This window comes from Postia placenta (genome assembly GCF_002117355.1).
Source record: "Postia placenta MAD-698-R-SB12 unplaced genomic scaffold POSPLAscaffold_24, whole genome shotgun sequence".
Taxonomy (NCBI): domain Eukaryota; kingdom Fungi; phylum Basidiomycota; class Agaricomycetes; order Polyporales; family Adustoporiaceae; genus Rhodonia; species Rhodonia placenta.
The window spans coordinates 459878-487722 of NW_020169855.1; the positions used below are offsets into that span (position 1 = coordinate 459878).

General features: G+C 51.9%; 7 protein-coding genes across 7 annotated transcripts; 4 read left to right on the plus strand and 3 right to left on the minus strand.

Annotated features, from left to right (window-relative positions):
* Positions 1-698: 698 nt before the first annotated feature.
* POSPLADRAFT_1037617 (hypothetical protein) lies at positions 699-1289 on the minus strand (the record flags this gene model as incomplete). Its single annotated transcript, XM_024477241.1, has 2 exons — positions 699-878; positions 933-1289. The coding sequence occupies 2 exons, from the start codon at positions 1287-1289 to the stop codon at positions 699-701; spliced, it is 537 nt and encodes a 178-aa protein (XP_024333146.1).
* Positions 1290-2479: 1190 nt separating this feature from the next.
* On the plus strand, positions 2480-3467 carry POSPLADRAFT_1160581 (hypothetical protein; the record flags this gene model as incomplete). Its single annotated transcript, XM_024487568.1, has 2 exons — positions 2480-3094; positions 3330-3467. The coding sequence occupies 2 exons, from the start codon at positions 2480-2482 to the stop codon at positions 3465-3467; spliced, it is 753 nt and encodes a 250-aa protein (XP_024333147.1).
* A 1098-nt stretch (positions 3468-4565) lies between these two features.
* On the plus strand, positions 4566-12599 carry POSPLADRAFT_1037619 (hypothetical protein; the record flags this gene model as incomplete). The annotated part of the gene is made up of 23 exons (XM_024477242.1): positions 4566-5087; positions 5145-5162; positions 5221-5244; positions 5300-5413; positions 5470-5519; positions 5620-5754; positions 5808-6341; positions 6391-7251; positions 7306-7324; positions 7382-7439; positions 7551-8305; positions 8552-8633; positions 8686-8745; positions 8796-8937; positions 8990-9137; positions 9190-9417; positions 9470-9586; positions 9639-9920; positions 9978-10153; positions 10207-10433; positions 11081-12280; positions 12335-12390; positions 12441-12599. 23 exons carry the CDS (start codon positions 4566-4568, stop codon positions 12597-12599), a joined length of 5967 nt encoding a protein of 1988 aa, XP_024333148.1.
* A 1017-nt stretch (positions 12600-13616) lies between these two features.
* POSPLADRAFT_1160390 (hypothetical protein) lies at positions 13617-17064 on the minus strand (the record flags this gene model as incomplete). The annotated part of the gene is made up of 11 exons (XM_024487540.1): positions 13617-13706; positions 13841-13896; positions 13947-15087; positions 15126-15293; positions 15438-15507; positions 15561-15806; positions 15863-15986; positions 16074-16196; positions 16406-16559; positions 16658-16712; positions 16937-17064. 11 exons carry the CDS (start codon positions 17062-17064, stop codon positions 13617-13619), a joined length of 2355 nt encoding a protein of 784 aa, XP_024333149.1.
* An 845-nt stretch (positions 17065-17909) lies between these two features.
* On the plus strand, positions 17910-18197 carry POSPLADRAFT_1101335 (hypothetical protein; the record flags this gene model as incomplete). Its single annotated transcript, XM_024483213.1, has 1 exon — positions 17910-18197. A coding segment is annotated over one exon (288 nt), but the record flags the coding sequence as incomplete, so codon positions are not given.
* Positions 18198-20097: 1900 nt separating this feature from the next.
* On the minus strand, positions 20098-22897 carry POSPLADRAFT_1160544 (hypothetical protein; the record flags this gene model as incomplete). The annotated part of the gene is made up of 5 exons (XM_024487559.1): positions 20098-20820; positions 20870-20958; positions 21014-21101; positions 21144-21665; positions 21989-22897. 5 exons carry the CDS (start codon positions 22895-22897, stop codon positions 20098-20100), a joined length of 2331 nt encoding a protein of 776 aa, XP_024333151.1.
* Positions 22898-24219: 1322 nt separating this feature from the next.
* Positions 24220-26448, plus strand: POSPLADRAFT_1160550 (hypothetical protein; the record flags this gene model as incomplete). The annotated part of the gene is made up of 9 exons (XM_024487561.1): positions 24220-24274; positions 24332-24630; positions 24695-24937; positions 25006-25376; positions 25429-25481; positions 25547-25752; positions 25818-25887; positions 25942-26054; positions 26107-26448. The coding sequence occupies 9 exons, from the start codon at positions 24220-24222 to the stop codon at positions 26446-26448; spliced, it is 1752 nt and encodes a 583-aa protein (XP_024333152.1).
* Positions 26449-27845: the final 1397 nt, after the last annotated feature.

The window sequence follows — 27845 nt, forward strand, 5'->3', positions numbered from 1 at the left end:
GTATAATGGCCCTCAGGTGCCGAGGTCATCTGTCAGGACGGGGAAGCATCGAGCAGTGAGGCCGCTTCGCGAACTGCATGCAGAACATCCCGCAGGTCTCGCTCAAAGTATCGTGACATTGCATTCCCAGGTTCGTTGCGAGGAGCGACGGCGGCAGGGTATTATGAACAATGTCAAACAAGCAGTGGGGCTCCTGCATGCCAGAAGATGAAGGACATGGAAGCGCTTCTTCGGGGACTTGCCACTGTGAATGATAAGCTCCCGCATAAGTCAAAACGCACTCAGCCGCGCAAAGAGAGATCTCAGTACAGCTGTTCCTTCGAGGATAGCCTCATTCACAGTCGTAGTCGGAGACGAGTTAAGATGCGTCCTCTTGTCTCCTAATAGAACCTAAGGTTTCAAGAAAATGTGAACATGCGTACAAGAGTGTAAGAATCTAAGTGGCAAAGCGGGGCTGAGACAGGAACAATATAGATTCCTATGATATTTGTACGGTGTCAACATAAATCTGATCAGTGAGCATATCGGAACTCTGCCTGCCATGTATGCTCGTCGACATAATAAAGCTGCACAAGTAAGAGGTCCTCCAACTCGAGGCCTCCTTGACCGACATGGCAGTCTTGAGCACCCGGCCAGCCCGAAGGTAGAACTGGTTCAAGTTTATGTCCCCTGCATTGCTATTGGGCCACATGTTCGATTTAGCGCCGGAGCCAACCGTTGCAAAAGAATTGAAGACCTACATCGACGAATTCGTCAAAGCATATGGCAATTATACGGGCTAATTCCAGCCGCGTCACATGGTGCACCGTCGTCTTTCCCTCCTCAGTATACTTCAAGTTGATGATTCGCCCAAAATCAAAGTGCGGGTACGATGGCCACTGTGGCAAGGGGTCAATTCGCCTAGGTTATGCAAAGCGAGGCAATGCACGCACAAGAATCCGGAATGTTAGCTGTGCTTCTCCAGAGCCTTGGAAGATGCATTTGTCTTGATCATTCAAGCACGCGCTTCCATCGAGCAGTCCAGTTAGGCCAACGCCAAAGCCGACGGTGGAATTGACGCGGTCGAAGCGGACAGAACCAATCCCTTCAAAACCCGGACGAGTATAAGGTAGCAAGCTGTCCGGTTTGTGGAGACGCTGGGGAACAACGCGATATTGAGGAATCTCGGCGCCGGACTGTGGAGCTTCTGCTTGGAGTATTGACTTGGAAGATGAGGCAACAGGATGTCCTGCCGCTTCAGGGTGTTGCTCATTGGTGGGGAGATCATGGATAAGTGGCCACTGGTACATCGTTTGATCACGGAGCCTAGTTGGTAACGAAGAAGCAGGTAACACGAAGGCAGCATGGTTGAAGTTCAGCCAAGCGTAATATATATGAACACTCAGCGCCTTCTTATAGCCACAAATCCTGAGATCAGATTACATTGTCCAACGAGCCACCGACGAATTGGGAAACAAGCGGGCCCGTTCATATTGGGCGACCCGTTGACGTGGTAGCGGCGTCCTGTTATCATGCCCATGGGTCGTGGCTTGCGACTAAAACATGTTTTCTACAGGGAGCCAAGAATACGGTGTTAAAGTTCGTCCGAGACCCGAAGCGAGAACGATCAACGAAGATATATCGCGTTTGTCTGAGCTCTGTCAAACGCGTAAGGAACGTACAGGACGGCTCGCGCAAAGTCTGCAAGGTACTACAAACATGGTCAAATACGGTGGCATGCGCTCGCCACAATCTCAAGTTCCAACATACGGTACAACTTGAGATATGGTTTGACTGCGTATATGCAATGGTTTCCCAACCAGTGACATTGCTTTGACGCGGATGGTCACAGCGCACGTGGATGTATAACGCCGCGTTTCGTGGATTAGTTTGTCACGCCGAGGCATTACTGCCGGATTGCACTACGTGCTGTGCTTTGCTACATGCCAAATGCGCACCATATCCACGAACCTCAGATGACGATAAGTATATCACGGCATTCTTGTGCTTTTTGCTGGTTCGGGCGCCTTAGAAGTTGCGGTACTACGACTCCGGGACGACTCAGAAAGTCCTTCATTCAACTCATTTTATATGAAGGCTCGCTCGTGCATGTACCCTCTGAGTTGTTCAACAGCGAAACACTCCTAAACCAGCAAAATAGGTTTGTTGTGATACATGCAGAGACTATTGGCCGTTCCGCCACTACGGGTTGATACCGCCACAAGCTTATTATAGTTGATACCGCCACATTGATACCGCCACAAGCTTATTATAAGCACCAATTGTGCTTTGACCAAGGATATGTAAACCATTGTTTAAGAATGCCGTACTTAATTATTTATAGCTGGCAGCGTGTGTGTAACGGTCTGGTCAGAAAGTGGCTGTTGTCGCTTTGCCCGAACGTAGGACCACTTTCGGAAACCATACTTAAAGGTTTGTGCAAACGTAACCCAGTGCCGCGAACCACTCCTAAGCTTTGTCACCTTACGATATACATCAAATGCCTAAAGCATCCTCAGCGTACGGCTACCCCTCGACACGCCCCGCGAAACAATCTGCGGCGTGGCTTCCCATATACCAAACGACCCACAATTACCTTGTCCCATATTATCTCTCGAGGCCGGTCGTCTCAAGCCGCGGTGACACGCTCCTAACGCTTGGAGACAGAGAGGGCTCCCCGCGCCTCGCTGAGACATCTGCGCGCAACTTCCAAGAACGTTCTGACTATACTTCCAATGGTGTCCTGCCCAGTCAACCTCGGTGTTCAACTCACACGCAAGAGGTGGCCGACCATCCTAAAGCCCAGTATTGTCATGAAAGGGACTACGTATCCGCCCAGCTAGCGCGTGTGCCCCAAAGGACGTTCGATCCGTGCTACGTTGTCCGGAAGAAGAAGCTTCAGATGCACATCGAACCGCGAGGCATCACAAAGGCAGATATCGGTCGCGTGACGTTCGACTTACTCGGCAGAAAGCCGGGCACCGGTATCATGATGTCTCTTCTTGAACGGAGCGACATCGACACTTGGATTGTGGACGGACTCAGGCCTCTAGATTGGCGCGATATTCAAACGAGGTCAAGGAAACTACCGAACAGTATCAGCTTGAGTATCAATGTAAGCAGCCATCAACGGAGGTCAGACGGACTGATTCATTTTCACACGCAGTGGCCTGGGTATCCCCTAACAAGCAAAGAGTTTACCGGATCCATTAAGCTGATAAAACCGGACGGACTGGCTGTGACCCGGCTGGATCTCGCTCGTCTTGTCGTGGAGCATTTTCGAACATTTATAGAAGTTTGTTTTATGTGTACATGCTAAGTGAATTCGCTGGCTAACATACTACTCACAGTTTGCCACGCAAGAGAAACAGAGGTTCGAGATCTGGGGAGCCGAAATTGGCCTCGAAGACATGTGGCTCGTTTCCCTGTATCAGATGTCAGGAAGGGTTTGGTTTGCAGAGATCTGCGTTCCGGCATACATTCACTAAGTCATGTTTGGGCACTGCTGACTGCACCTTGTGTATTTATTCCATAGCATACTTCTGCGAAAATTTCGTCAATGAACGATGTCTATTACATAATCTCGTTTTACACGGTCTGCAAAATGCGTGGAATTCCTACATACCTCAATAGGCAACTTTACCACGAGCAAATAACTAGATCCTGGAAGGGCTTGTACTCCGAGTGCTGCTGTGAATGACCTACGCTTAAGCTTCAGCCAGCCATGAAAAGGGGAGGCTGCAAAGAATATAATAAGGCATTATGCAGAATTGGGTCACCCAGTGGTTCTCACGGCAATGATGAGCAATACGTGGTGCGGACTTTGCAAGTAGGAGAATTGCTGTGGGTGTATAGGCCTGCAGCGTGTTCAAGTGGATGTGTGTGTTCTATGAATCGATCGATCCGCCGCCAGTCGCTCACATGTAGTTTGAGAGGTCGAACTGACCACCCACGGTGTCGCTATGTCCTTTTGGAGTATAGGTGGACCCCGCGCATCCGTTAAAGACAATCGCAGGCAATTCGCGAGCAAAGGGCAATATTATTAGGCTACTGACCTGTAAGACGAGAATCTGTGACGCTTAGCCATCCATGTAGCTCGATTATAGCAAGGACGATCTAAATACCCTATCAACGATGGGAGGCAGAGCCTCAGCCCGCTAGGACAACTGGAATCCGAGGTTCTCGGATCCAGCCTAAGTTGGGATGGTGGAAGCAGATATTTCTCGCACCTCGGTCCTCGGGAGACGACGGGTCTTCGGGTCGTTGCAGGCAAGCCAATCGCAACGCGGATCACACGGTCACCTGACCGTCCGAGGCACAGCGCTTTTAAGTTCTAGCGAAATGATGGTTCTACGCGACAACAGACTGAAATCCGAGTGCGCGGAGAACTTACATGCAGAATTTGAAAGTGGACATGCCGAAAGAGGGTCTAAATCCGCGGCTGCACGATGAAGACATTGATGAAGTATCTGTATTCTCTTATCTGGCTGTTAGTAGGCGCCTTCTATTCATCGATACACGAGGCGGTCTTTGCATCTCTCCCAGTCTCCGTTGTTCTGTCTTCACCATCTTGAACACAGGTCGACATGTCTGAGTACAGGCCAGGTCCATGTAGGCTGTTTGCGAGCGGCAGCGGCTGTCGCTTCGGAAATCGCTGCAAGTTCTCGCACGACATTTCAAGTGGTACTCCATCATCCAGTCAGCGAACAGGCAGTCCATCGCCCAGCCATGGATACGCGTCACAGCCCAGGACAGGTTCCCAGTCGGGCGCACCTCCTCGCGTCTGCAATCTGTACTGGAACACCGGCAGCTGCGCTCGCGCTTTCGAGTGCTCTTTTAAGCACGAGCGTAAACCTGTCGCTGCCACCAGTGTGGAGGCAATTCCTGCCTTGTCCACTGAAGAGGAGGAATCACCGGACTTCTTCTCCCCGGAGGGGCTTGCTATGCATAATGGCTCTGTTCGGGAAGAACGACATGCGCTCACTCCGAGCGAAGCCCACAATCATATCAAGCCCTTCCTTGCAGATAACTACAGATTTGATAATGCATCGAGAGTACAGGGGTTTGTCCGCATTCTTGCTAGTGTGAACGACCGCAACAAGGCTTGGGTACGTGCACTATACCTACAGCTTGATGTCGTCTGACTCCTGAGGCTCCGCGTGTAGAACTCGGATAGTGCGCAGGTAGATTGTACTTTACTTATTCATAAACAACTGTATCACTGATTGGTATGATACGCAGGCATTTCTTGACGTGGTCGTGAACGTACGAGGATCTAGTTCATGCTTGGTGCATTCGCCCATTAACGACCGCTCTCTAGGGCAACGCAATTCTACGCATCGGAGACGTTCTCCGATTTCAACCTGTGAACTATATGATTGGTCACGGAAATGGGGCGCTGTCATTTCAGAAAGGGTATTTCCCGATATTTGGGGTACGTTGCACAGTATATAGCAAGACAAACTCGTGATAAATGTTTTATTGTCGTAGTATTTTGCCTCGAATCTGGTACTGAAGAGTACTTTACACAAAAACATCAAGTGCGTGCAAGCATACTCTGCTCAACCCGTTGCCTGCGCTGACAATTCAGGGTAGTCATCTCTACACGGTTCTAGAAAATAACTATGACGTCGTTCATAGCGTTATCGAACAATGTATCGGAGGGATGGTCCAGACCAAATCATGGCAGGATCCCACTCCGAATCTCCCGCCTACGTTACAGAGCTCTCTGTCCGGCGTCGTGGTCTTCAAGACCCTGACGACCGTCCTCCTCCAGTGCGTCTTGGTCTGCACAGCCCGTTTCTTGGCTGACCTACCCGTTCATGTAGATTCTTCAATCGTTTCAAGGACGCAATCCGCAACCACCCGAACATCGTGAATCTTGTTAACAACCTTGCTACTTGGTTTGAAATCTGGTCAAGCGACGTTTCCGCCATCCCTGCTCGCTTCCTAGACACGATCGTCTCCTCGCAAGCTCACGTTCGCAAATTGACACTCAGTCAGCTCAAGAACGAGGTTGACCGGTTGCAACAAATCGTGCAGCGCGAATCCGACGCGGCTGAGCGCAAGCGGCGCCCCGCGGCCCCGGTGCGCATGAGCGCAGCGCAGCGCCGTGAGGCGCTCCTTGCGCAGCTTGCACAGACCTACGACCCGCCGGGCGAGCTGCGGTCTGGTGGTTCGCGACATGACAACGACAAGGAGGACATCGCAGATATCCGAAATGCGCCGACGAATGACGAACTGCTGTGTGCTGTGCCGCCGTATCTGCCTGTATTCCTTCCGGACGCTCCGCATCACCTTCCGGTGGGCTCGATGGAGCGGCACCTCGACATCCAGTTTAGGCTCCTGCGGGAGGATTTAATGTGCGTGTCCACGCCACATTCTCTCTGCGCGTAGCTGATAGGTGTGCAGCGCGACGATGCGATCCTCGATCGCCGCGGTACACTCCGATCTGGCAGCCGTGTGGCAATCTGGGACGCAGCAACGTGTGCGTACGAAGCTCGAGGAGCTGCTTGCAAGCAAGGGTGGCGCATACCGGACGAGCGGGTTCGATTCTGTTTTCTTCCAGCTGTACACGGGCATAGAGTTCGCGCCGGTACGCGCGGAGCGGCGCGACCTGACTGTCGGGCTCGTGCTCGATACGCCCAATCACCGTGCTGCGCGCGATAAGGACGCGAAGAAGCGATACGACTACTGGGAGCACTCCAAGCGGCTTCAAAGCGGGACGCTCGTCGCGCTTGTTGTTGTCACCCATAGGACGTTGCGCATATTTCTCGGCGTGATCACATCGTTCAACAAGGACATCGCCGAATCGTCGCGCGGGGGCCCGGATACTGTGCAGATCCGGATCTCGTTCTTCGATGCGGAGGTGGAGTTCATGGCGCTCAGGCAGGAGAAGGTGTCCGTGGACGCCTCGACGTTTGCAGTGCTGATCGATAACAGCGTGATGTTTGATGCCGCGCGGCCGTTCTTGGAACGGCTGCAGACGATCGAGCCAACCGAAATTCCGTTTGCACGGTACATTACACATTCCGGGTCACTCGAGGATGTGGAGCTGCGTTCTCCACGCTTTGCGACTGCGCCCGGGTTTCGGTACAAGCTTGAGAGCCTCGCGAAGCCGGATCATGCAGGCCGGATCCAACCATTGAGCCTCTCTGCGGAGGGCGGCATTGATGGCGCTCGCAGGCAGCTTCTGGCATCGAGCATACTCGACCAGAGTCAAGTCGATGCTCTAGTCAACACGCTGACTCGCGAGGTCTCGTTGATTCAAGGGTGAGCATTCTGTTCGAATGTGTGACGTGATAGCTCACGGTGATTACATCGCAGACCTCCTGGGACCGGCAAGGTACCCGCGGTCCATGATTATCCTACTCTTTTCGATCACTGATGGATACAACGGCAGAGCTTTACCGCCAAAGAAATCTTGCGTGTATTATTCGCCAGTGGGATCAGGCCCATTGGTACGTCAATCACTTGAAAGGCAGTCGGCTCGCTCATACATTTGTTGCCATCTTTAGTACTGATAGCGTTCACAAACCACGCTCTCGACCATCTTTTGACGTCAATTCTAGATGCAGGTATCACGAAGAAATTTGTCCGCCTTGGCTCACGGTCCTCCGACGAGCGCATAGCCGAGTTTACGCTTGATAAGCTCGAGAAGATCGCAGGAGGTCAAAATATGCTAGAACGCCCTATCAAGCGGCAGTATGCGACTATGAAGAAGCTCGAGGAGGATATGGTCAAAGTGATGACATCGATACAACTGCCAGAACTCAACTGGGAAGAAATACAGAAGTTTCTTTTGATTCACTATCCTGATCATGCTGAGAGCTTCGAGGCACCTCCTTTCTGGATCACTATGTTACGGGAGAAGATAGAGGAAGACGAGAGAACCGACGGGGAATGGCAGAAAGCTGGAAAAAAGAAGCAAGCGGACAACGCGCTGGCACATACCATCTATAGCTTTTGGCGCGAAGGCAGAGATCTAGAGTTTATCTCGCCGCCAGTGCAACCTCGCTCCAAGAACAAGAATAAGAAAGGCAAAGCGAAGGCACCGGAAGCTCCCGCGGATTCAACTGTTCAGACATTCTTCGATTCACTCGGATTTGACTCGTCGCCTCCAATTCCAACTACAGATCGCTCACTCAAGTACCTGTTCGAGTCTGGGAACATTTGGTCTATGTCTATCACCGAACGCTGTCGACTAGCGGCCGATTGGGAACAAAACATACGCCGACTAGCGTACACATCTAATCTACAGCATTACGAGCAACTGAGGACTCAGTACAAAGCTGCTTGCAAGGAGTATCAAGATATCAGGGACGAGGTAAGTCGTGCATGTACCGTCTGATTGGCGAGAGATCGCTCATATTAATGAACACAAGACTCGGCGTCGGTTGTTAAGCCAGACGGATCTTATAGGCTGCACAACAACAGGTGAGCAGAGCTGTCATACTTCAATCTCGGCGCGTTAAACCCCGTCCATTCGTTTAGGGGCGGCCAAGTTGACGAATTTGTTGAACGTTGGTATGATCAATAATGCCGTCCGTTCATTCTTCTAATTCCCGTCCAGAATATCTCCCCCAAGGTCCTCATGGTAGAGGAAGCAGGCCAAGTACTCGAAGCACATGTTCTTACTTCTCTGGTTCAGTCTGGTATGTCCTACCTAATCAATACTCCGCAAAGCTTTGATGAAGGTTTGCTCAGTGGATCAGCTTATCTGCATTGGTGATCCACAACAGCTACGACCCAATTTAGCGACCTATGGTGAGTACGACTCACCAGCTGCTCTGCGTATGAGCTCATACTGGGGACAGCACTTTCAATGGACTCCGAGCGTGGAAAGCAACTCTTCAAGTTTGACAGGTCCCTGATGGAGCGACTTGCGAACAATGGTCTGCCCATGTCTCAAATCAATGTTCAGCGGAGAATGAGACCCACTATCTCCCACTTCATTCGGTACTCATGAGGTTTCTTTCACTTCCGTTGTGGAAACTGACACCTGCATCAGGCAAATCTTGTACCCGAAGCTCGAGGATAATGAGATTGTCTTTGGTTACCCTCATGTTCAGGGTATGCAGAAGGACGTCTACTTCTACAGCCATACAAACAAGGAGAACGGTGCCGAGGATTCTGTCTCAAAGTTCAATGCATTTGAGGTGCGTTGGGATGGATCGCGTCTATCGCCAATGCTTAGCTTGCATATCTTAGGTGGATATGATCCGTGACCTCGTCCTCTACTTTCTGAAGCAAGGCAGTTACAATGGGCCCGGCGACATAGCCGTTTTGTGCGCTTACCTTGGTCAATTGCAGAAGGTGCGCGCCGCCTTAAGGGATCTCAAGATCTCTGTCTCTTTGGACGAGAGAGACCAGGAGCAGCTCGCGAGGCAAGGAATAGATGAAGAACCTGAGTTCGAAGAAGTCTTTGTGACTAAACACGTACGTTTTGACAATATATAGAATACAGTAAAACGAGCTAATTCCTCGATAGGTTCGACTCGGAACGGTGGATATTTTCCAAGGACAGGAGGCCAAGATCGTTATCGTGTCCTTGGTCAGGAATTCAGGAACATACGAAACCGGGTCAGCCTCCATTGGGTTCTTGAAGGTACGTAGACGGGTACACAGATTGCACGCCGGGATGTCTGACAAAGCAATAGAGCTCCAACCGAATCAATGTCGCGCTTTCAAGGGCTAAACATGGGCTCTTTATTCTGGGGAACGCCGCCAACCTACGCAAGAATGATACGTGGTCGACAATCATAGATGAAATGGAAGTACGAGAAGAGGTCGGCCAAGGCTTCCCCATCGTCTGCCCTCGTCATCCAGAGCAAACACAGTTAATTACAAAGCCGGGAGAGCTCCCTCGTCTGGCGCCAGGAGGTGGTTGCCTGCTTCCATGTGGGTATCGCTTGTCCTGTGGCCATAATTGTCCATCTTCCGTACGTGATAACGTTCTATTGTACTATACAGCTATAAGTACTGACATACGCCTATAGTGCCATGCCGCTCTTGACAACCATCGCAGCACTAAATGCAACGAGGCCTGCAATCGCACACCATGTCCGCGTGGCCATCCATGTTCACGAAGGTGTTGGGAGGACTGTGGAGATTGCGAGTTCCCTGTGTATGGAATTACGTTGCCGTGCGGACACGTCAAGGATCGTATCGCGTGGTAAGTCGTCAACGGATACATGAGCACATCTTAGTCTTACCGAATTTGCATAGTCACATGCTCGACAAGCTGGAGAAGATTATTTGTAGGGTCAAAGTTCGGAGACCTCTTTTACGCTGCGAACACACCGCAGAGATGTCGTGCTGTCAGGATGGCAGCTCGATCCGGTGCAAAGAGCTATGCGGCGAGGCTCTGACATGCTGCTCCAAGACTTGCAAGTCGGCGTGCTCTGACTGTCAGGCGGCCACGGTCGGACCGGCATTGTCCGCTACGAAGACACGTTTTGCTCGCACTGCACATATCTCACATCCATGCGACCGTCTGTTGTACTGTCAACACAAATGCGGCCTACCATGCTCACAGGACCATCATTGCAATTTACGTTGCGACAAGCCCTGTCGCCAACAGTGTATTCATTACAAATGTCCTAAACCCTGCTCCGAACCCTGCGCTCCGTGTATGGAGCCCTGTCCTTGGATGTGTGCTCACCATGCATGTCCGGTTGTATGCGGCTCGGTGAGCAGACTGTCTCATACTTTCATCATACGTATTACTGATTTCAGTTGAGATCTGTGCGCGCTTACCTTGCGACGAGGCCTGCCCGAATACACTCGCTTGTGGACATGCATGCCCTTCAAGTCAGTCTCACCCTTTTGTGCTTATCCGACACTAAATATCTACGTTTGACAGTTTGCGGCGAGCCATGTTCCAAACAGGCCTGTGCTGTTTGCCTTCCTGACGAGCGCAAGTCCGACATCGTCGACTTCATCATGCAGCGCCGGCTGGATGAGATTGATCTTGAATCTACTGACGTCAGCGAACGACTGATCTCGTTAGAATGTGGCCATATCTTCACAATTGAGACGCTGGACGGCCATTGTAGAATGGGAGAATACTACGAGATCGACGCCATGGGTGCGTATACAGCCACGAAAACGCCTCCGATCAACTATCAGACTCCCCCGACCTGCCCAACATGCCGAGGTCCAATCACTGCGTTGCGCTACGGTCGAGTAAACAAGCGCGCTACTCTCGACATCCTGGAACAGAATGTAGCTGGCACCATGTCTCGTGCTCTGGACAATATCTCGCCACTCATGGAGCAGGCGGCTTCGAACTTCGACGGTATGCAGAACGCCGCCAAAGAACTGAAGGCGCAAATGGAAGATGTCTCTGCCCCATCTCCGACGCGTTCTCCACACGGCAAGTCGACAGCGCCGCTCGATCCAGACCTCCTTGGAGTAGGCGCCTTGCAATCCGTTCATGGATTCCACAGAGATGAGGCGAAGGGATGGCAGGCTATTGTGAAGGACCTGATAACTGGCTACCGCAAGACCGTGAAGGTCGCGAACACCCGCGGAGCACATGTGAAAGCATACGAGGCCGCCTTGGCTACTCTCTATCGCTTAGAGCTGGAAGCCATCGCTTGTGACCCTGAGCGCGCCTCAGATGCCCCTGAACCTCTTGCTATGAAATCCGTGAATGCGAAGATCGGTCAACCACCGCACAAAGCAGATACACGATTCCAAATCGAGGCATACATACTGTCCCTTGAGGTGCGGCTCATGCTTGCCCAAGTAGGCGTTAGCCGCATCGCGAATCTGCCGTTGGGATCCGACAGCGAGAGCGTTATGAACCATCGGCAACTATGGATTTCGTTTGTGGCATTCATTTTCGAGTCTTGTCTTGCCGACGCGCGCAAGGCGTTATACATGGCACAGAAGTCGTCCGCATCTCGTCAAGCGGCGAAATGTTCCACGTACATCCTGCGGTCCGAGTTCGAATACTTCCGGGTCGACATAGTGGAGGAACGCTCGAAGCGAATGTCGGGAGGCGCTTACAATGAGGCTAACCGGAAGGAGCTTGGCGAGCGTGTCAAGGAGAAATCGCGGTACATGTTGGAGTTTATGAAGAAGGCGGCGGAAGAATACATCCGCAGCCGCTCTTCGAACACACAGGAGGAGCTGCTGGCAGAGATGGAATGGTTCGAAACCAACTGTATGCGGAAGGTCGTTCGTTGGAGGGAGGATTGTGATGAGCTCGAGAAGTTCGTCACACGGGTCGGCACGTTCTATCAGCCGATCACTCTGCAAGAACGGCAGGACATCGTGAAGGCTCTAGATTTCGGTGGGCTACCTGTCCATTCTCATCTTGTTCTCAAGAGCTGAAGTTTTATCGCAGCGACTCGAGGTCACTTCTATAATTGCGAGAATGGACACACGTTCGTCATCGGAGAGGTTCGTTGTTGCCATGTATCAGTGTTCAATGCTAACGTTTTCTATTATAGTGTGGTGGTGCAATGGAGACAGCAAGATGTCCTGAATGCGGGGCGGCAATAGGAGGCAGCAGCCATAGGTTGATATCATCGAACACGAGGGCTACGGAGTTCGAAGAGATATTGCGGGGCGGGGGAGCAAGGCCAGGCTATGTTGACTTAATGGGGTGACCATTCTATCGATCTAGTTGGGTGGCGGATGAATGCGGGCGGAATGCACGACGACAGAGCCGGGTTTGTGTCAGTAAGGGTACAAGTTGTATGTGCGTATAGCCTTGGTCCAATCAACTATCATCTCCGTGCGAGCTCGACCTCAGACCAGAAAATCCAACAATTCGTGCATACTCCAGATATACATCATCCCGAATAGGCAGTATTTGAGATAGGTTCTGAAAGAGCATCGCATGGTCGACGCGCGTATTTTGCCCTGAATCTGAAGACGAAATTGACGCTGCCATTGCATGTAGAAAATGTAAATTAGACAATAACGGCATCAGGCAACATCCATTAAACGCGCAGATCTTGGAGTACTCAAAAAGATGCCTTCAAATGAGGCTGTAGGGCTACTTTGTATACTTCATTCAACCCCGTTGTCAACTATCCGAGTGAGCCACTTGTCGTCACGCAGACGCGCGCGTCTCTACTAACAGTGAGGTTGGAGCATTGTTCATTTTTGGCACATCAGAAAGTAACTAAAGAGTATAGTCTATGGTCCACCTGGACGACCAGTTGCAAAACGCCTCCAAGGATATCCAACGTATTTGTGAGTTTTATACCTTGGTGGTTGATAGCGACCACCGACTGAAGTCATAGTATAGTGGACAACCTAAATCAATGGAGTAATGTCCCTGTATTAGAGTGTAGAGCCCTCATAATTGATCACGACTTGAATGCGTCTGATCTCGGACGAGCAGCAATGGCATCCGCCGTCCGGGTCCTGGCCTGTCCTGGCGAGCAACGGCTGCAACGCTCACGTGACAGTGCACGGTACGTCGCGGCTGATCGAGACACGTAGGTTGCATACGCTGGTGTCACCATGCGTATCCCTGTTTCTCCTCATAGTATTCTGCCACACCTCCACCCAATATAGATACGAATACCGCCATTCGCTGTGCGACGCGATACGACACGTCACAATGAAAGTTCCAAACAGCGTGAACAGAGCACCTAGTTCGCTTCCGGGACATCTCATGCATCCCTCGTCCAGCCCCATGCACCCGGCAGGGCACCTTGTTGCCCCGCGATAGTCTCGAAGTCTGTCGCTCTCGTATTTGATGCCTGTAGCTGATGATCACTGCCCCCGATCGGGGCGTTGCACTCTGGACATCTCGCTGACTGAGTTGCCCCACCACACTTCCGTAAAGTCAGCAAGGCACAAGCGGCAGTAGCTTAGAAAGCAGCCAGTGACATACCTCAGTGATGACGAATGTATGTCCATTCTCGCAGTTGTAAAAATGGCCTCTATGTGCTGAGGGCGGTCTCAATTTGTGCGACTGGCGTCGTAATATGATGACTCACAGAAGTTGAATGCCCTGACTATATCTTCTTTCTCTTGTAGAGACAATAGCTGGTACGGGCTATCGACAAGCAAATACTCTTCGAGCTGTTTGCATTCCTGCAGCCAGCAGTGCACCTTACGGGCACAGTTGTCCTGGAACCATATACCTTCTTTCTTCAGTTCCTCCATGTTCTGCGAAGGGCGACTACGAATGTATTCCTGTCTATGCTTCTCTAGTGCAGTCTCCATCTTCGTCGCATTAATCCTGACTGTGTTCGCCAGATTATGTCTCTCCGGCTGTGCGTAGGAACCGAGCCTGAGAAGACGGCCTCGTTCCTCAAGGAGACGGATCCGAAACAGCTCGAAGACGGATCGTATGACGTATACGGTGCATCGCGCCAGCTGGCGAGAGGCAGACGATTTTCGCGCAATGCCCACCGCTTTGCGTGCATCAGCGCTGCAGGAATTGAGTACGAACTCGACGAAGGACAACCACAGTCGATAGTGCTTGACTGCTTCCTGGCTTGCAGCGCTCAGTCGGAGCGCCTCGACACGGCTCGTGGCAATCTGGGCAAGCATGAAGCGCACTTCAAGGGAGAGGATGTACGCTTCGACTTGGAATCGCGTGTCGGCTTTGTACGGCGGCTGCCCGATCTTGGTCTTTACGCCCTCCATTGCGCGGTGCTCTGGTGCATCCCAAGTGCTCCCGGGATTCCTAGCGATGATGTCCAGCTCGAGTCGGTAGAGCGTGGTCCAGGCAGCCTCATACGCTTTGGCATGCGCGCCTCGGGTTGTGGCCACCTCCACGGTTTGTCGATACACGTCTTCGAGGCCGGCAATGATTGTGTGCCAGGCCTCCGCCTCGAAGCGAGAGAGCCCATGGATGGATTGCATCGCGGCAGGCATGAGAAGACTCGGGGAAAGCGGTTCTGTCGGTCTCCCCTCCGTGCTGCGCTCGGCAGACGGTTCGGAAGTGGTGTATACGAAACTCCTCAGCCCACTCGCGGCTGCTTGCATGTTCTCTACTTGGGGGATGAACGCGCATATCCTAGAGGAGACTCCGTCGAGCGCGTGAGACATGCTGCTTGCCACATTCTGTTCCAGAATGTCGAGCGTTGCGCGCTTCGTCACCCTTCCGTAACGCAATGCGGTTATGGGACCCTGCATGTCGGGCAAGTCGGAGGAGTTTGGTAATTGACCGGTGGTGCCTTTGTTGCAACAAAATGTCCCGTAGAATCGACGTCGTAATATTCGGACATATTGCAGTGTCCGTCTAGCGTCTCAACCGTGAATATATGACCGCATCGAAGGGTGAGCAGTCGCTTGCTGGTGTCGTGCGACTGAAGATTGATCTCCTCCAGGCGACGCTGCATGATGAAATCGACTATATCTGCCTTGCAATCCGCGGGAAGGCATACTACGCAGATCTGCTCGGAGCAGGGCTCACCGCAGACTGATTATCATGATCATGTATGAGCTAATGTAATTTGTAATTATGCTGAAGGGCTTACCAGACGGACAGGAGTGATCGCATCGGAGTGATTTCGGACATGGCTGATCACAGGGAAGGCGTGTACAGATCTTGAAATCCCAGGTTCAGCCAAATGGTCCGAAGCCGAAAAACGCACACTTACTGAACCACATACGACTGGACATTTATGATGTGCACATGACCAAGCGCATTGCGCCATACAGGGTACACAAGGCTCGGAACAAGGTCTCGAACACTGGTGATGGACGCACTGTTGCCGGCAAGCCTGTCGGCAGGACGAGCTGCAGTGGTGATCTTGCGAGCATGACCGCCCACACTCGTGTCGACAATATAAGTAGCGTTCACAGGGATGAGGAACGTGTGTCGTGCGAGTAATTCGATTGGATACCTGTAATCCCGCAGGCCCGGAAGTCGCCTTCTAGCAGTCGTAGCATGCAGACTTACAGGCGTTGGAGCAGCAGGCTAATGCGCCTCTGCAAGGTTCGCTGCAATGTATGGATGCCGGTTTCTGGTAGCACAACACCTCCGCGCTGTGCTCGCATCGGGGAAGAGGCTTGCGTAATCGTATCTGGTAAGCGATTTGGTCTAGCTTGTCGTACATGTGGCTGCGTGTGGACATGAGTCAACGGCATCTACTGCACCTACGCGTACTCACCATGGAACCATTTCTTGAACATGACCACAAGGTAGCGTGACTTGGAGCATTGGGAATTCGCACTCTCCGCAGTCTTCGGAGCAAGCAACCTCCCCCGGGGGCGAGGCGATCTAGGTCCCCGGGCTTGATAATAAGATGTTTCTGCTCCACACCGGCACACGACCACGTGACCCGGACCGGCAGCGACGCTTTTTTTTTTTTGAATGCGATGTTTAGACTCCGTACAACAAGGTACATGCAGAGTAATAACAAGCACGTCAGACAGGCCCTCAGCACCCCCTCTCAGCATCCTGCAGTCTCCGATTCCGCCACCCCTCGCCACAACCACCCACGGGGAGCGCTCACGCTGCCGCACATGCGGCCTCCCGAGTACCCAGGTGCCCCATCCCGCCGACAGCCCACTAAGGCAGGGCTGGTTACATCCAAATAGAACCCGACGAGCCACTTGCGAGTGGCGCGGCGAGAGCGCCAGTTGAAGGAAGGGCGCTATACTGAAATCAAATCACGAGGTCCCCCAAGGACCCTGCCTTCCACCCCCCATGCGTCCAAGCATACCCCATACTGACAGAGCTTCAGGCCCGCACCCATCCAAAGGGCCCCTTGCGGACATAATACCCTTCCGGCCTGGCAGCCCATTGACTGCAAGACAGACCGTGACGTGGTAACAACTTAAGCAGAGAGCTGGTCTTATCCAGAAGCTCCACCGACGGAGGATTTTGACCTCTCGAGCCAAGAACCCAGTTCTCCTGATGACCTCGCTACTATCAGATACGGGGTTTTGCAAACTCATGCATTGTTCCCTTCGCTCTGCTTGAACTACCAAAAGGATTGTTGTTATTTTAGTCAGGCATTGTTGTAAATACATGGAGGAGTACCCAGAATGAAGCTGGGGGCCATACACGAAGAACACCCAGTGGTAGCGAGATGCCGCATTCGAGGCCTCGCATTGCAGTAGTTCTGCAAATTTTATCACGCCTGGGTCACATATCATGTATGCCCTGAGATACTCATTCGTACGAGTCTTCCCGCAGACGATGGGCCAGGCACGGGTAAGCTCACCTGGCCTCCGAGTCATGTGGGCTCGTGTCTTCACTCTCAACGATGCTACCGATGGCAACAACTCACAATCACCCGTTTGTCACATAGCATTCTTAGAAATCCATTTCAATCAGGTGGTGTCTTGCATAGTCGTTGACCGCTGTCAAATAGCGCCTTTCAATCTTGAGGTAGCGCAATTCATTTGAACGAACTCGCCCGACCTTATCGCAGTGCACGTACCATTCTCGTTATGTTCTGAATCTCAACAGGCCCTCAGGTGAAGACTTGATTGACTACGGATCTGCAGATGAGACGACCGAATAGTGATAGAACATCTATTAGTCTAATTTCTCATGCTCTACTTCTGTTCGCGAGGGAGAGACAAGGTAATCGCGTATGATCTAATGCCACAGGGCTACTTTGCTCAAGGTCCCATATTTATGTGCCCAACCCCCGTGCATGTGGTTTCGCACGGCGCGTGAGTACGGCCAGCACGACTGCTAACGGGATGCTTCAAACATATCTGCAAGAGAAAACGCACTGATCGAGTAAGTATTGACGAAAGCCAGAGGAAACGTCGAGCTATCCGCCGGGAAGGACCAGAGTGCTTGTGCGGCCGAGGAAGGGCACCATGTGCGGCGCGAGCATAAAGGACAGCGACTAAGAAGATTGAGCACGACAAGATGCATCAGGATCATCGAGCGAGGGCGGCTCGAGTGTCACACTATTTCCGAGGGAAAACCGAGTAGCAATAGCTCATGTACATGTACGTTTCAAACATAGACCGTTTGGGGAACTCTACAGAACGTGAGCTCAAGCAAGCCGAAGCACATACTGGGCGTTTGTATTATTGGTTCTCAATGCGAGTCGCGCAGATCCTCCTTGGTAGGGTCGAGGCGGCAATTACAGCACATGGACCGCGCAGTCGCTTCGCTTGTATTGCTCGTGAGCCATTCGGGCACCAAGTACGTGAGTTCTTTGAAGTGCGAGGCCGAGCGAGAGAGCGCGGCGATGCACTCGTGCAGTGAGGAAGCGGTAGGCTATAAAGCGATCATCTGGTTGTGCAAGGATGCGTGGCTTTCCTTGACCTTGTGGCAGTCTTATGTCTCTGTACGAGTGCCAGAATACTTGTGTATATGGGCGCATCGTTCACTGATGGTATCTGAAACCATTCGTCACTATTCTGCGCCCGAAGATGGTCTGCCGGTCCAGCAATTAGATCAATGTAGCCTCGAGTTCACAGAGAAGAACTACATTTACGACGCCAAGATGATGGAGGTGATAATCTTGGAGACAGGGTCAGCGGATTGTAGGCCGCGGTCACGGAATCAACTCACAGCATTGCCCTTGTATAGGACAGTCTTCACGCCAGTGATGAGGACAAACTGCAGGTCCGACCAGGAGCTCCGCAATTAGTTGCGATCGTCCAAAAGCGAGTATATACATGCAGCGACGCAGTTCGACTGAGCTACCGCTGAGGATTGTGCTGTGGCTCGTTCTCGTAGCAAACCCGAATCTAGTCGTAGAATTGCATCAGGAGGCGCGTATATAGCCCAACAGATGTATGTCTTACCAAATCTCTGCGGCAGCCTACGTGCGAATGACAGATACGACTGCTAGTGACGATACGAGGAGGTATCTGAGACGGTTGACAGGGTCAGTCGGGTGATGCGTATGGTGAGGAGCTACGGACAGATTGTTCTGACTGTATATCATGTGATTTGGGTATCGCAGCGACAAGTTCTGAACCTCGTGTAAGGCGAAGTACCAAATGAAAAGGAAAGAACATACCATCGGTCCGTCTTGGGGTTGGCAGGTGCAGCATATGCGGATACGTATAATGCTCCAGAAATCCTTCAGAAGCATCACCTGTCTCGTTTATGAGATACTTCGAACCGCCTGGTTGAATAGCGCCACTTACGTAGAGAAGGCTGGGCCACAGTGGCCACTATTTCTGCAAAGCGATATCAGCTGCCATGTCCAGTCATTACAGCAGAGAAAGGGATTACAATTCTGTCTGAAGTCTAGAGCTTGTCGCTGGTAGTTGCGGAATCGAGAGCTGGAGAGAATTTGTAGGAACAATCGACATCGACGATCCCACATGCTTGTAGTTTTGTATTCCACAGATCGACTGCCGCTTCCTGCTGGTTGAAGACAGGCAGATTGCCATACGCAAACCCGATGCCCAAGAGCTGGACCTGGAATACCTTCCGGTCAGTCACCAACATCGAATTGCGGCCGCTTGCACATACGGGTATATTGTCGTAAAAATTCGCGTTGTACATCATGCTGTTGCTATCAATTGTAATGCAGCACAGCCCATTCTTCTCGAGCATGCCAGGCCTGCCCGGGTTTCCAGAAGTAACTTGATGTCTGGCGGTTACACCGCGTTAAGCCACATTATGAAGAGATCGTTGCTTGAGGAACTAGAACTTGTGTGCCGACATTAGTAAACAGAGTAATACAGGATACCGATCGAACATACCACAGGTTTTAATCGGAAGTAATGTGATATGTGACGACGCCCGATAGACGCTGTGTAGTCTCACAAACACTACGCAGTGTTCGCGGCCGCCAGAAGAAGACTCTGTGATGCAGCCGATGGCTCGAGAGCTACGTATATCATGGGAGAATGTACTGGGAATGAAGGGACCAAGGCAGCGCAATGCTCTTCAATACAAGTGTACTTCCCGCCCCTTGCCGGCAATCGCGACGCACGATCAGGAAGCGCATCTGGCTCATCCGAGAGGATCCGAGATGTCGGAATCAGCCCATCTAAGCCTGTTAATAAACGTGATCGCATAAGTTCCAGTCGCGACGGCGGGTCGACGAGGTTCTCCAATCAAATAAGGGTTGTTTTCCAACAGACCATGCTGGATGATTAAGACCTGACGAGCATGCGAAATCCATGGCAGCATAAGGTGCAGGGCTATGTGTCAAAACTTGGGACCGCGTCTGTATAGCATTTCAGTTTGAATAAGGAACATCAGTCAAACATTGGCCTGCAAATGTGGCACAGAATGTACCTTGAGAAATAGCTTTCCACCGACCAAGGCTTTTGCACAACAGGCTGCACATCGCCAGCTTCCTCTTGTCGATAAGCGAGTATCTCTGCGTCCTCAGGTTCCGCAGGCGGTCCCATCGTCCACTCATCTCGAGCTTGGTCGCATTCCAGACACCACTGACGAATGCTGACTTCCCGTTCAGCATCTCCGATGTAATCCTGGCCGCTCCCACTGGTGTCGCCAAAACGCCTCCTCTTTATCCCTGAGAGGATTGGCCGGAACTGGCGACGAAAGCGGTCAGTGTCGTCATCCAACAGGGGAGAACAATACTGTGTTCTGGGGGGGCGGTAATAATTCTTAGGACAGGGTGAGAGCTCGCCCGTTGCCCACAACCGTCTGTCGGGTACCAGTTCGCAAGTCAAGGGGGCCGTCCATGTCCCATGCCATTTGATAATGCTGTATGCGTGATTGACTTCCTTGTAGGGCAGCAGATCCCGCAAGACGTGTTGGTAGTGCAGTGGTCGCTTGCTCAACTTCTGACCCGCTCGGAATATCATCAGATGGAGATGGGCATTCAGTTCATGCCATCCGAGCGACCGATATGAGCAAGGAGCCCTCATGACGGAAGGTGTGATGATATTATTCATGGTCGCGTACGAGTCTGGAGGGTGCTCTTCCTCTGCGATGATGCAATATTTGTAGACCTGCATCAATGTGAGCACGCGATTGGCGAAGACAGCAGACAATTCATACATTGCAATGTTTAAGCTTCTGCAAATGATCAGGATGGGGTATTATCAACAACCGGTTTGTCTCCCAAAGTTCTCGGAGGTCGCGTCGAACTGCATACGGTAGGTGAGGCTTCAAAAGACGGAGAGAACATTGCGAAACACGCACGGAATATAATATTTCCAGGTGCATAGCAACGGAGGAAGTTGTAGTTGGTCCGCATGTTGAACGTAATGTAGTCCATCTTCCAATTCACCTTGTCAGCCACAAAGCCGAATTATTGGCCACGCCTACTCACCAATAGCTGAGGCATGTCAGGAGGTAAGATATAACAAGCCTCCACCTCAGCAGACACGCAGCCGGTGATCATGCACCTCGGGTGAGGTCCGAAAGGAACACTGTCCTCGATCATCGACGTGTTGCGTGCAGAGCCGGACGTGCGCATTCTCTTGGCAGAAACTTCATTGATCTCTATTTCTGGGCTCCGTTTCCGCTTCGGCAGGCGGGGGATGACTTCGACTGGCGAGTCACGTGTGATATGGGAGAAGACCGGCTCGATCATATCTGGGTAGACGGGCGTGATGGTGGGTATATGCGCAAGAGCGTCCTTAGATAGATAATGCTCGTAGTGGAGCGGTCGCTTCATGAATTCACGGCCCACTCGAGTTGTCATCAGATGCAGATTCGCACTCAGCTCGTGCCACCCCAGTGAGCGATACGAGCAAGCAGCGGTGGTAGCTAGAGGTATAATGGTATAATCCTGGGGGGTTCCCAAGTCTGGAGAGTGCTCATCCTCTGCAACGACGTAGTATTTGTAGACCTACTTGACTGTGAGCGCAGCGACCATTTGAGGCGATGTACGATACATACAGGGCGGATATCGGGATGGTCTATATGATCGGGATGGGGTATCATCAATAGGCGGCTTGTTTCCCATAGTATGCGGAGGTCACGTCGAACTGCATGTGGGTTGTAAGAGAAGGGGAAACGGGTTGGAGATGAGCAAGTACGAACGGAATATGATGTTTGCAGGCGTGCTACAACAGACGGAATTAGACTCAGTAGGCATGCAGAGCATCGTGCAGTCGTCCTACAAAGCTGCCTTGTCAGCTGCGAGGTCAAAGTAGCAATCACCGTACTCACCAACGACTGAGGCATATCGGGAGGCAGGATATAGCACGCCTCCACCTCAGCAGACACGCAGCCCGTGATCATGCATCTAGGGTGAGGTCCATAAGGACCCCCATCTGTGAGCTTTGACGCGTTGCTCGGGCTGTCAGACAACCGCCTTCTCTTAACACAGACCTCGTCGGCCGTCGTGTCCGCACACCGTTTTCGCTTCGGCGAGCGAGCGATGGCTTTAAGTGAAACGTGTAGGTCAATGTGGGGGGAGACTGGGTGAACATCGTCCGGTTCGGCGACCCAGATCTTCGTGCAGTCGTGAAAGGGGATATGCCCAAGATCGAATGAAGCGCTGTCCTCAACCTTGGCAGCGCCGCTCGAGATATCGGATGTCTGCGCCTCCTTTGCGCAAGCATCATCAGTGCTCGCGTCCACGAATCGCTTCCGTTTCAATGGACGGAAGACGTATTCTAGCAACGGGTCCGCCGCATCGGGCTTGACGTCCCCGACACTCGTGCAGCCGCCGATGAGTATGTGCCCAAGATCAAAGAGCGCGCCGTCATCGGTGTTCGTCATGTCGTTCGAATTATTAGGCGGCAGCGCTCTCTCTGAGCGGAATACATAAGCCCGTGTGTCCGCCAACCGTCTCCGTTTCAGCGGACGCGTGATGTCTTCTGGTGGCGAGGAGTCCGCGTCTGGTTCGACAATCCTCATATATGTGCCATCGCCAGGGGATTCATGTTTGGATTCGTCATCAAAAGATATAGATGGTGCACGGCTGAGTCCAGAGACAGGTGTAGCCGGTAGAGAGCTTTCGCGTGAAGAGGAGCTGCCAGTGTCGTCCGAAAGCGCAGGAGTATTTTCGCGTGGGGGGTGCTCAGCAGCGATCATATAGAACATGTCAGGAATAAGGATGTTAAGGCCATTCATTTTTGTGTCGATTGTATCGCGAGTTCAGCGAGGTAGTGACGATAGTGTAGCGCGAACAGCGCCCGCCACCAGTGCCCTTAGCGGGTGCTTAGTCAGCGCTACTCTCGGAGAACCCCGAGGCCAATCACGTCTTGACCGGTGTAGTCCACCGGTAAACCATAGTATACTGACTGTACAGTGCATTTGGGCTTACTCGGGTGCGCACACCACTTCTATGTAGTCGTATAGGTCTTTGTGAGCCTTCTGAGCCAGCGTCCTTGATTGCTTCATGCCAGAATACGTTTCAAGCCTCCTGTGTGAGGACCGCACAGTCGGCATGCATGTCGGGTGCGTTCATTTTGTCTCTGCGGTCTGGTTTTGATTTCAGAAATGCTCGTATAAAACTCCTGGCTGTTCCGGTGTTCTGATTCGGTTTTCCATATGATGCAGAATGTCCTCTACGGGCACATTCACCTCGACTGAGAGTGTCGTAAAGTGCTGCAATCGCCGCTTCCGTCATTGTATACTATGACACACCACGCTGGGAACTAATCCTCAGTGGACAGTGCGTCGCTACGTCAAGCGTTGACAGTGCGAGGGCATTCGTATCTGACTTCCCATATCAGAATCCATCTGGATCTGTTTAATTATGAGGCTTGATTTTGTACACGATGTAGATACAAGCCTTCTATATGCATCGTTTTGTGTGGGAGATGCTGGTAGCCCTCGGAAGACAAGGGCGGTGTGCCGTGTCAATTTCAGCTTTCTTTTGCATACTCTCAACGAGTCAAAGACTGTAGCTTTGTCGTCGATGTCATGATCTACTCCTCTCTGAACAGTTCCATTCATTCGGTCGTCATTTTGCGATGAGAACATGGCTTTGAGGCGAACAGATAGACGTTCCACCTAGGAATGCTTCGCGCAAGTCAAGTCGTTCAACATGTCATAGGTGAGTTTCGTGCCTTTGAGTCGAGTCTGCCGCAGACTGACTGTGCGGTTCCGAATCAGCAAATGACAAGCGCACTTCCATATGGGACCTTGACAGTCTGTCTCTCCGATCAGTGGGGCACGGTTCCCGCGCCTCAGATGGTGCATCTGATATCACAACTACAAGGACTCATCTCGCACAAACCATGCAGATTAGGTAATATGCGGGAGGTCGCCAGTCACTGACCCGCGTCGACGATGGCCACAGACACTAAATTGGAATACAATGGCCTCTGTGGCCTGTGGTCACGCGCTTCACGGTATAATATGAACTCAGCCAAAGCCGCTCGGGCCACTCACACTCTCCGTCTGTTTCTTCACCTCCAACCTCCACTTCACCTCCAAATGCCCTCGCCATGGTTGGCGGCTTCAAACCGAGACGATCTAATAGACTGAAACATTTGCCGAAAGGTATGGGTCCTCGTCGTTACCGTTGACGGGTTTGCCCTGACGGTGGCCCGGCCACAGTTGATTACTGCGAGAACAAGACGGCGGATGGAAAACGAAAAAGGGGAGCATTAGACGACGAAGACGAATATACGCCGTCCCGCGAAGGCACGCCGGAGAATCAGAAGACTCCAACACGCACACCGGAGGACCAAAGGACTCCATCACGGAGAGTAAGACGCAAGACCGCCATTACCAAGGATGCTCGACAGCGAGCGGTCGACGCGTCTCAGAATGAGGGTGCCTGCATCATATCAGGCATGAAGGACAAATCCGTTCAGCAATGCCATGTGTTGCCACGGGCCACAAAGCCGGATGTGGTAAGCTCAAGTGGCTCTTGGGCGCAGGCGGTGTCTCTGACGATGTACATACACACATACATAGCTTACGGCTCTAGAGTGGTGGTGGGACATCAAAGAGCTCAGCGTGGATTCACGCCACAACCAGGTTTTCCGTGCGTCTTCTTTCCAGGAGGCATGCCGATACGCGTGGGCTTACTTGCATACAGTCCGTGCCGACCTCCATGCCTTGTGGGATCGTGGATACATTGCGATCATTCCAATGCCTGACGTGACGAAGGCATATCTGGCCAAGTGGCAGGACGGTGGCAGGCACAAGGTTCTGGAGGTGAGTCGCTGCAACCTGACAACCTGATAATCTACGACTGATGCGAGTCTTCGCCACAATGCGTATAGGATAGCGATGAAAACAAGATCCACGAGTACTGTGTGATCCCTCACCCAGACCTTGTGGCCGGTGCACCTCCCCCTGGCAACTCTCCGATCCGCGAAGGGTTCGCTTACAGATTCGACAAGGTCGGGATCATCCGGTCCCATGCGAAGCCGCACTTCATGGTCTTGAACGCGGCCATGAAGCTCAAGGAGAACAAGGAACTATGGGTGGAGGCGCTAACGGCGTTCTGCAAGATAATTGAGCTCGAAGTCGACGCATCCAGCTTCGTGGAGGATATCTTGAATTTGTCAGATGGGTGGACTGCGCCACCACCCGGGGAGGCGGAGCTGATAATGAAGAAGGAAAAGGAGCAAGCGGGAGAGGAAGCATCCAGGTCAGTGAGCACGTTTGAGCCGTGGCGTCGCATTCACCTAACTTGTTTGTAGTCTTCTCGTCACGGTTTCTACAGGCGAAGCAGTGACGCCAAAACACCCCAAAGGTACGACGTTATGCTTTGCCTTGTCATGTGGCATGGACTTACCTCAACGTCCTCGTGTGGCGCAGCCGCTCTTATGGGTTCGGGAGGGTTTGAAATGGACAAACGCTCCAAGTCGAAGGCCCGCAAGCCTGAAGGCGAACTGTGCGGTAGCAACCTCAAGTTGTATGCTGCCCATTTGGCGCCTACTGGGTCACGGTGCCTGTTGAGTCTTCAGGACGACAAGTCAATCCAAGGGTGCCACGTTGTCCCGCGAAGAACTGACGACGATATGGTAAGCTGCCAATACTTCTTGATGATACCCGTGTGACCATGGCTTGGGTGCTCTCATGGATGTAGTGTGCGCAAGTGGCGGCGTGGTGGGGGCTTGATGAATTTGACGTCGACTCCCCTTTCAATATCTTCTTATGTGAGTGTATATGCCCAGGTTGTTCGACGTAGCATTGATCCAGACCCCATATAGTGAGAGCGGATATCCACTGCTTATGGGACCAAGGCCATCTCATGTTCGTGCCTGAGCCTCATATCATCAAAGATTATCTCGCACGATCTGTTGTCCCCATAGGCGAAGCCTCAGTGAGTACAGAGACATGGCCTGGACTGGTATATTGCTCACGGTACTACCTAGTCTCTAGCTGAGCTATTTGAAGCGCCCGATGTCCCCGTCTACAGATATGGTGTTGTTGCCCATCGCGACCTTCCCGAGACAGAGGAGAACGCTGCATTTCAGAGGGATATCAGGACCTTAGCCTATGTGGAATCGCCAGTTCCTCCCCAATTCGTTATATACAATGTGGGATTGATGCTGTCGAAGAGTGGACCAGAGGGGTTCGAAATGGCTCTAGATGCCTTCTACAAGCGCCACGGAGTCGATTATGAAGCGATCGACGTTCTCCGTAATATGCTGGCTCTCTTCAAACGATACACAACCAATGATCCGGCCGACGGAATTTCGCATCCCAATATCTAAAGTGACCTTCCGCTCTAGCTGTCTCAATCGGTGCGTTGGCTGTATTTCATTCATACTCCCTGTTGACTTTTGGGTACATCGGGCAAGCGTCGCTGCCGACCCGGGTCACGTGGTCGTGTGCCGGTGTGGGAAGAGGACTTATGTAGGCGTCGCGCGCCATAGGTAGCCCCATCGGTTTGTAACCTAATCCACCATTGATCCCTGTCCATCGAGGATGTTGTCTGCCGGTGGTCTTTCTGGCATCATTCTCACACTCCCATCATAATGGACATGAATTCTAGGCAGAACCAAGAAATCCACATGTTTCTCAGTCAAAGCTGGCCTGAGAGTGATTATCAGGATGTATACAGCCCCATGCCCATTTTGGACACGCAAAATATGTCTTGCTATGACTAACCTTCTATGCCCCATTATGTAGTAGCCCATCATACATCCATCTATGCATTTTTCCATCTCATGCTGTGAAAGGCAGTCTAATCATATCAATACTTGTTGAAGACATGGGAGGTCAGTTTCGTTATTTGGAACATTCCGGGGTATTACAGTGTGCAATTAGTTCATGGGTGCCATTTGCTCATTGGAGACTTCATATTGTAGTCCCCTGACAATCAACTGCATCATGTTGTCGTGACTTGAGGTCAAGCAACAGGGACAGAACAAACCTAAAGGCTGGGGGCGTTTGACTGGGTCTCACCGAAGTTGTTGCAACTTGAGGTCAAGCGACAGGGGAAAACCTAAAAGCTGGGGGCGTCCGACTAGATCTCACCGAAGCGATGGTGAGCTACGCTCAAACCTAAGGCTAGGGACAAGTAAGTTAGCATAGAAAGGTAAGTATGTACAGGGGCTTACTGACCTAGGGACAAGAGGTCGAAACTGAGGTCCCTAGGGCAGCAGAGGCAGGCTTATATACAGGGGAAGTTTAGGGGAGGCTGTGCGCACTGGTCCATGCACAGCTGGTCCGTGCGCAGCATGCTGACGCGGCCCCGGGGGCCGGTGAGTCAGAGAGGCTGTGTCAGCAGAGCCCGAGCTGTGCCGCGCACTGCTGCCCATCTAATCTAATCGTACAGTAGATAGCGACGCGTCCATATCAGGCATGTAGTACAGAGGTCGCGGGTTCGAGCCCGCGAAAGGGAAAAAATTAAAAAACGGCTAGGCGCCGTACCAACTCGTGACAGAAGTGATGGTGAGCTAGGCTCAAACCTAAAGCTAGGGACAAGATAATATATTAGTTAGGTAAAGAAAAGGAATACAACTGAAGGCTTACTGTCGCGACTTGAGGTCAAGCGACAGGAACAAACCTAAATGCTGGGGGCGTTCGACTGGGTCTCACTGAAGCGATGGTGAGCTTTCGCTCAAACCTAAGGCTAGGGACAAGTTAGTTAGTATTGAATAAGTAA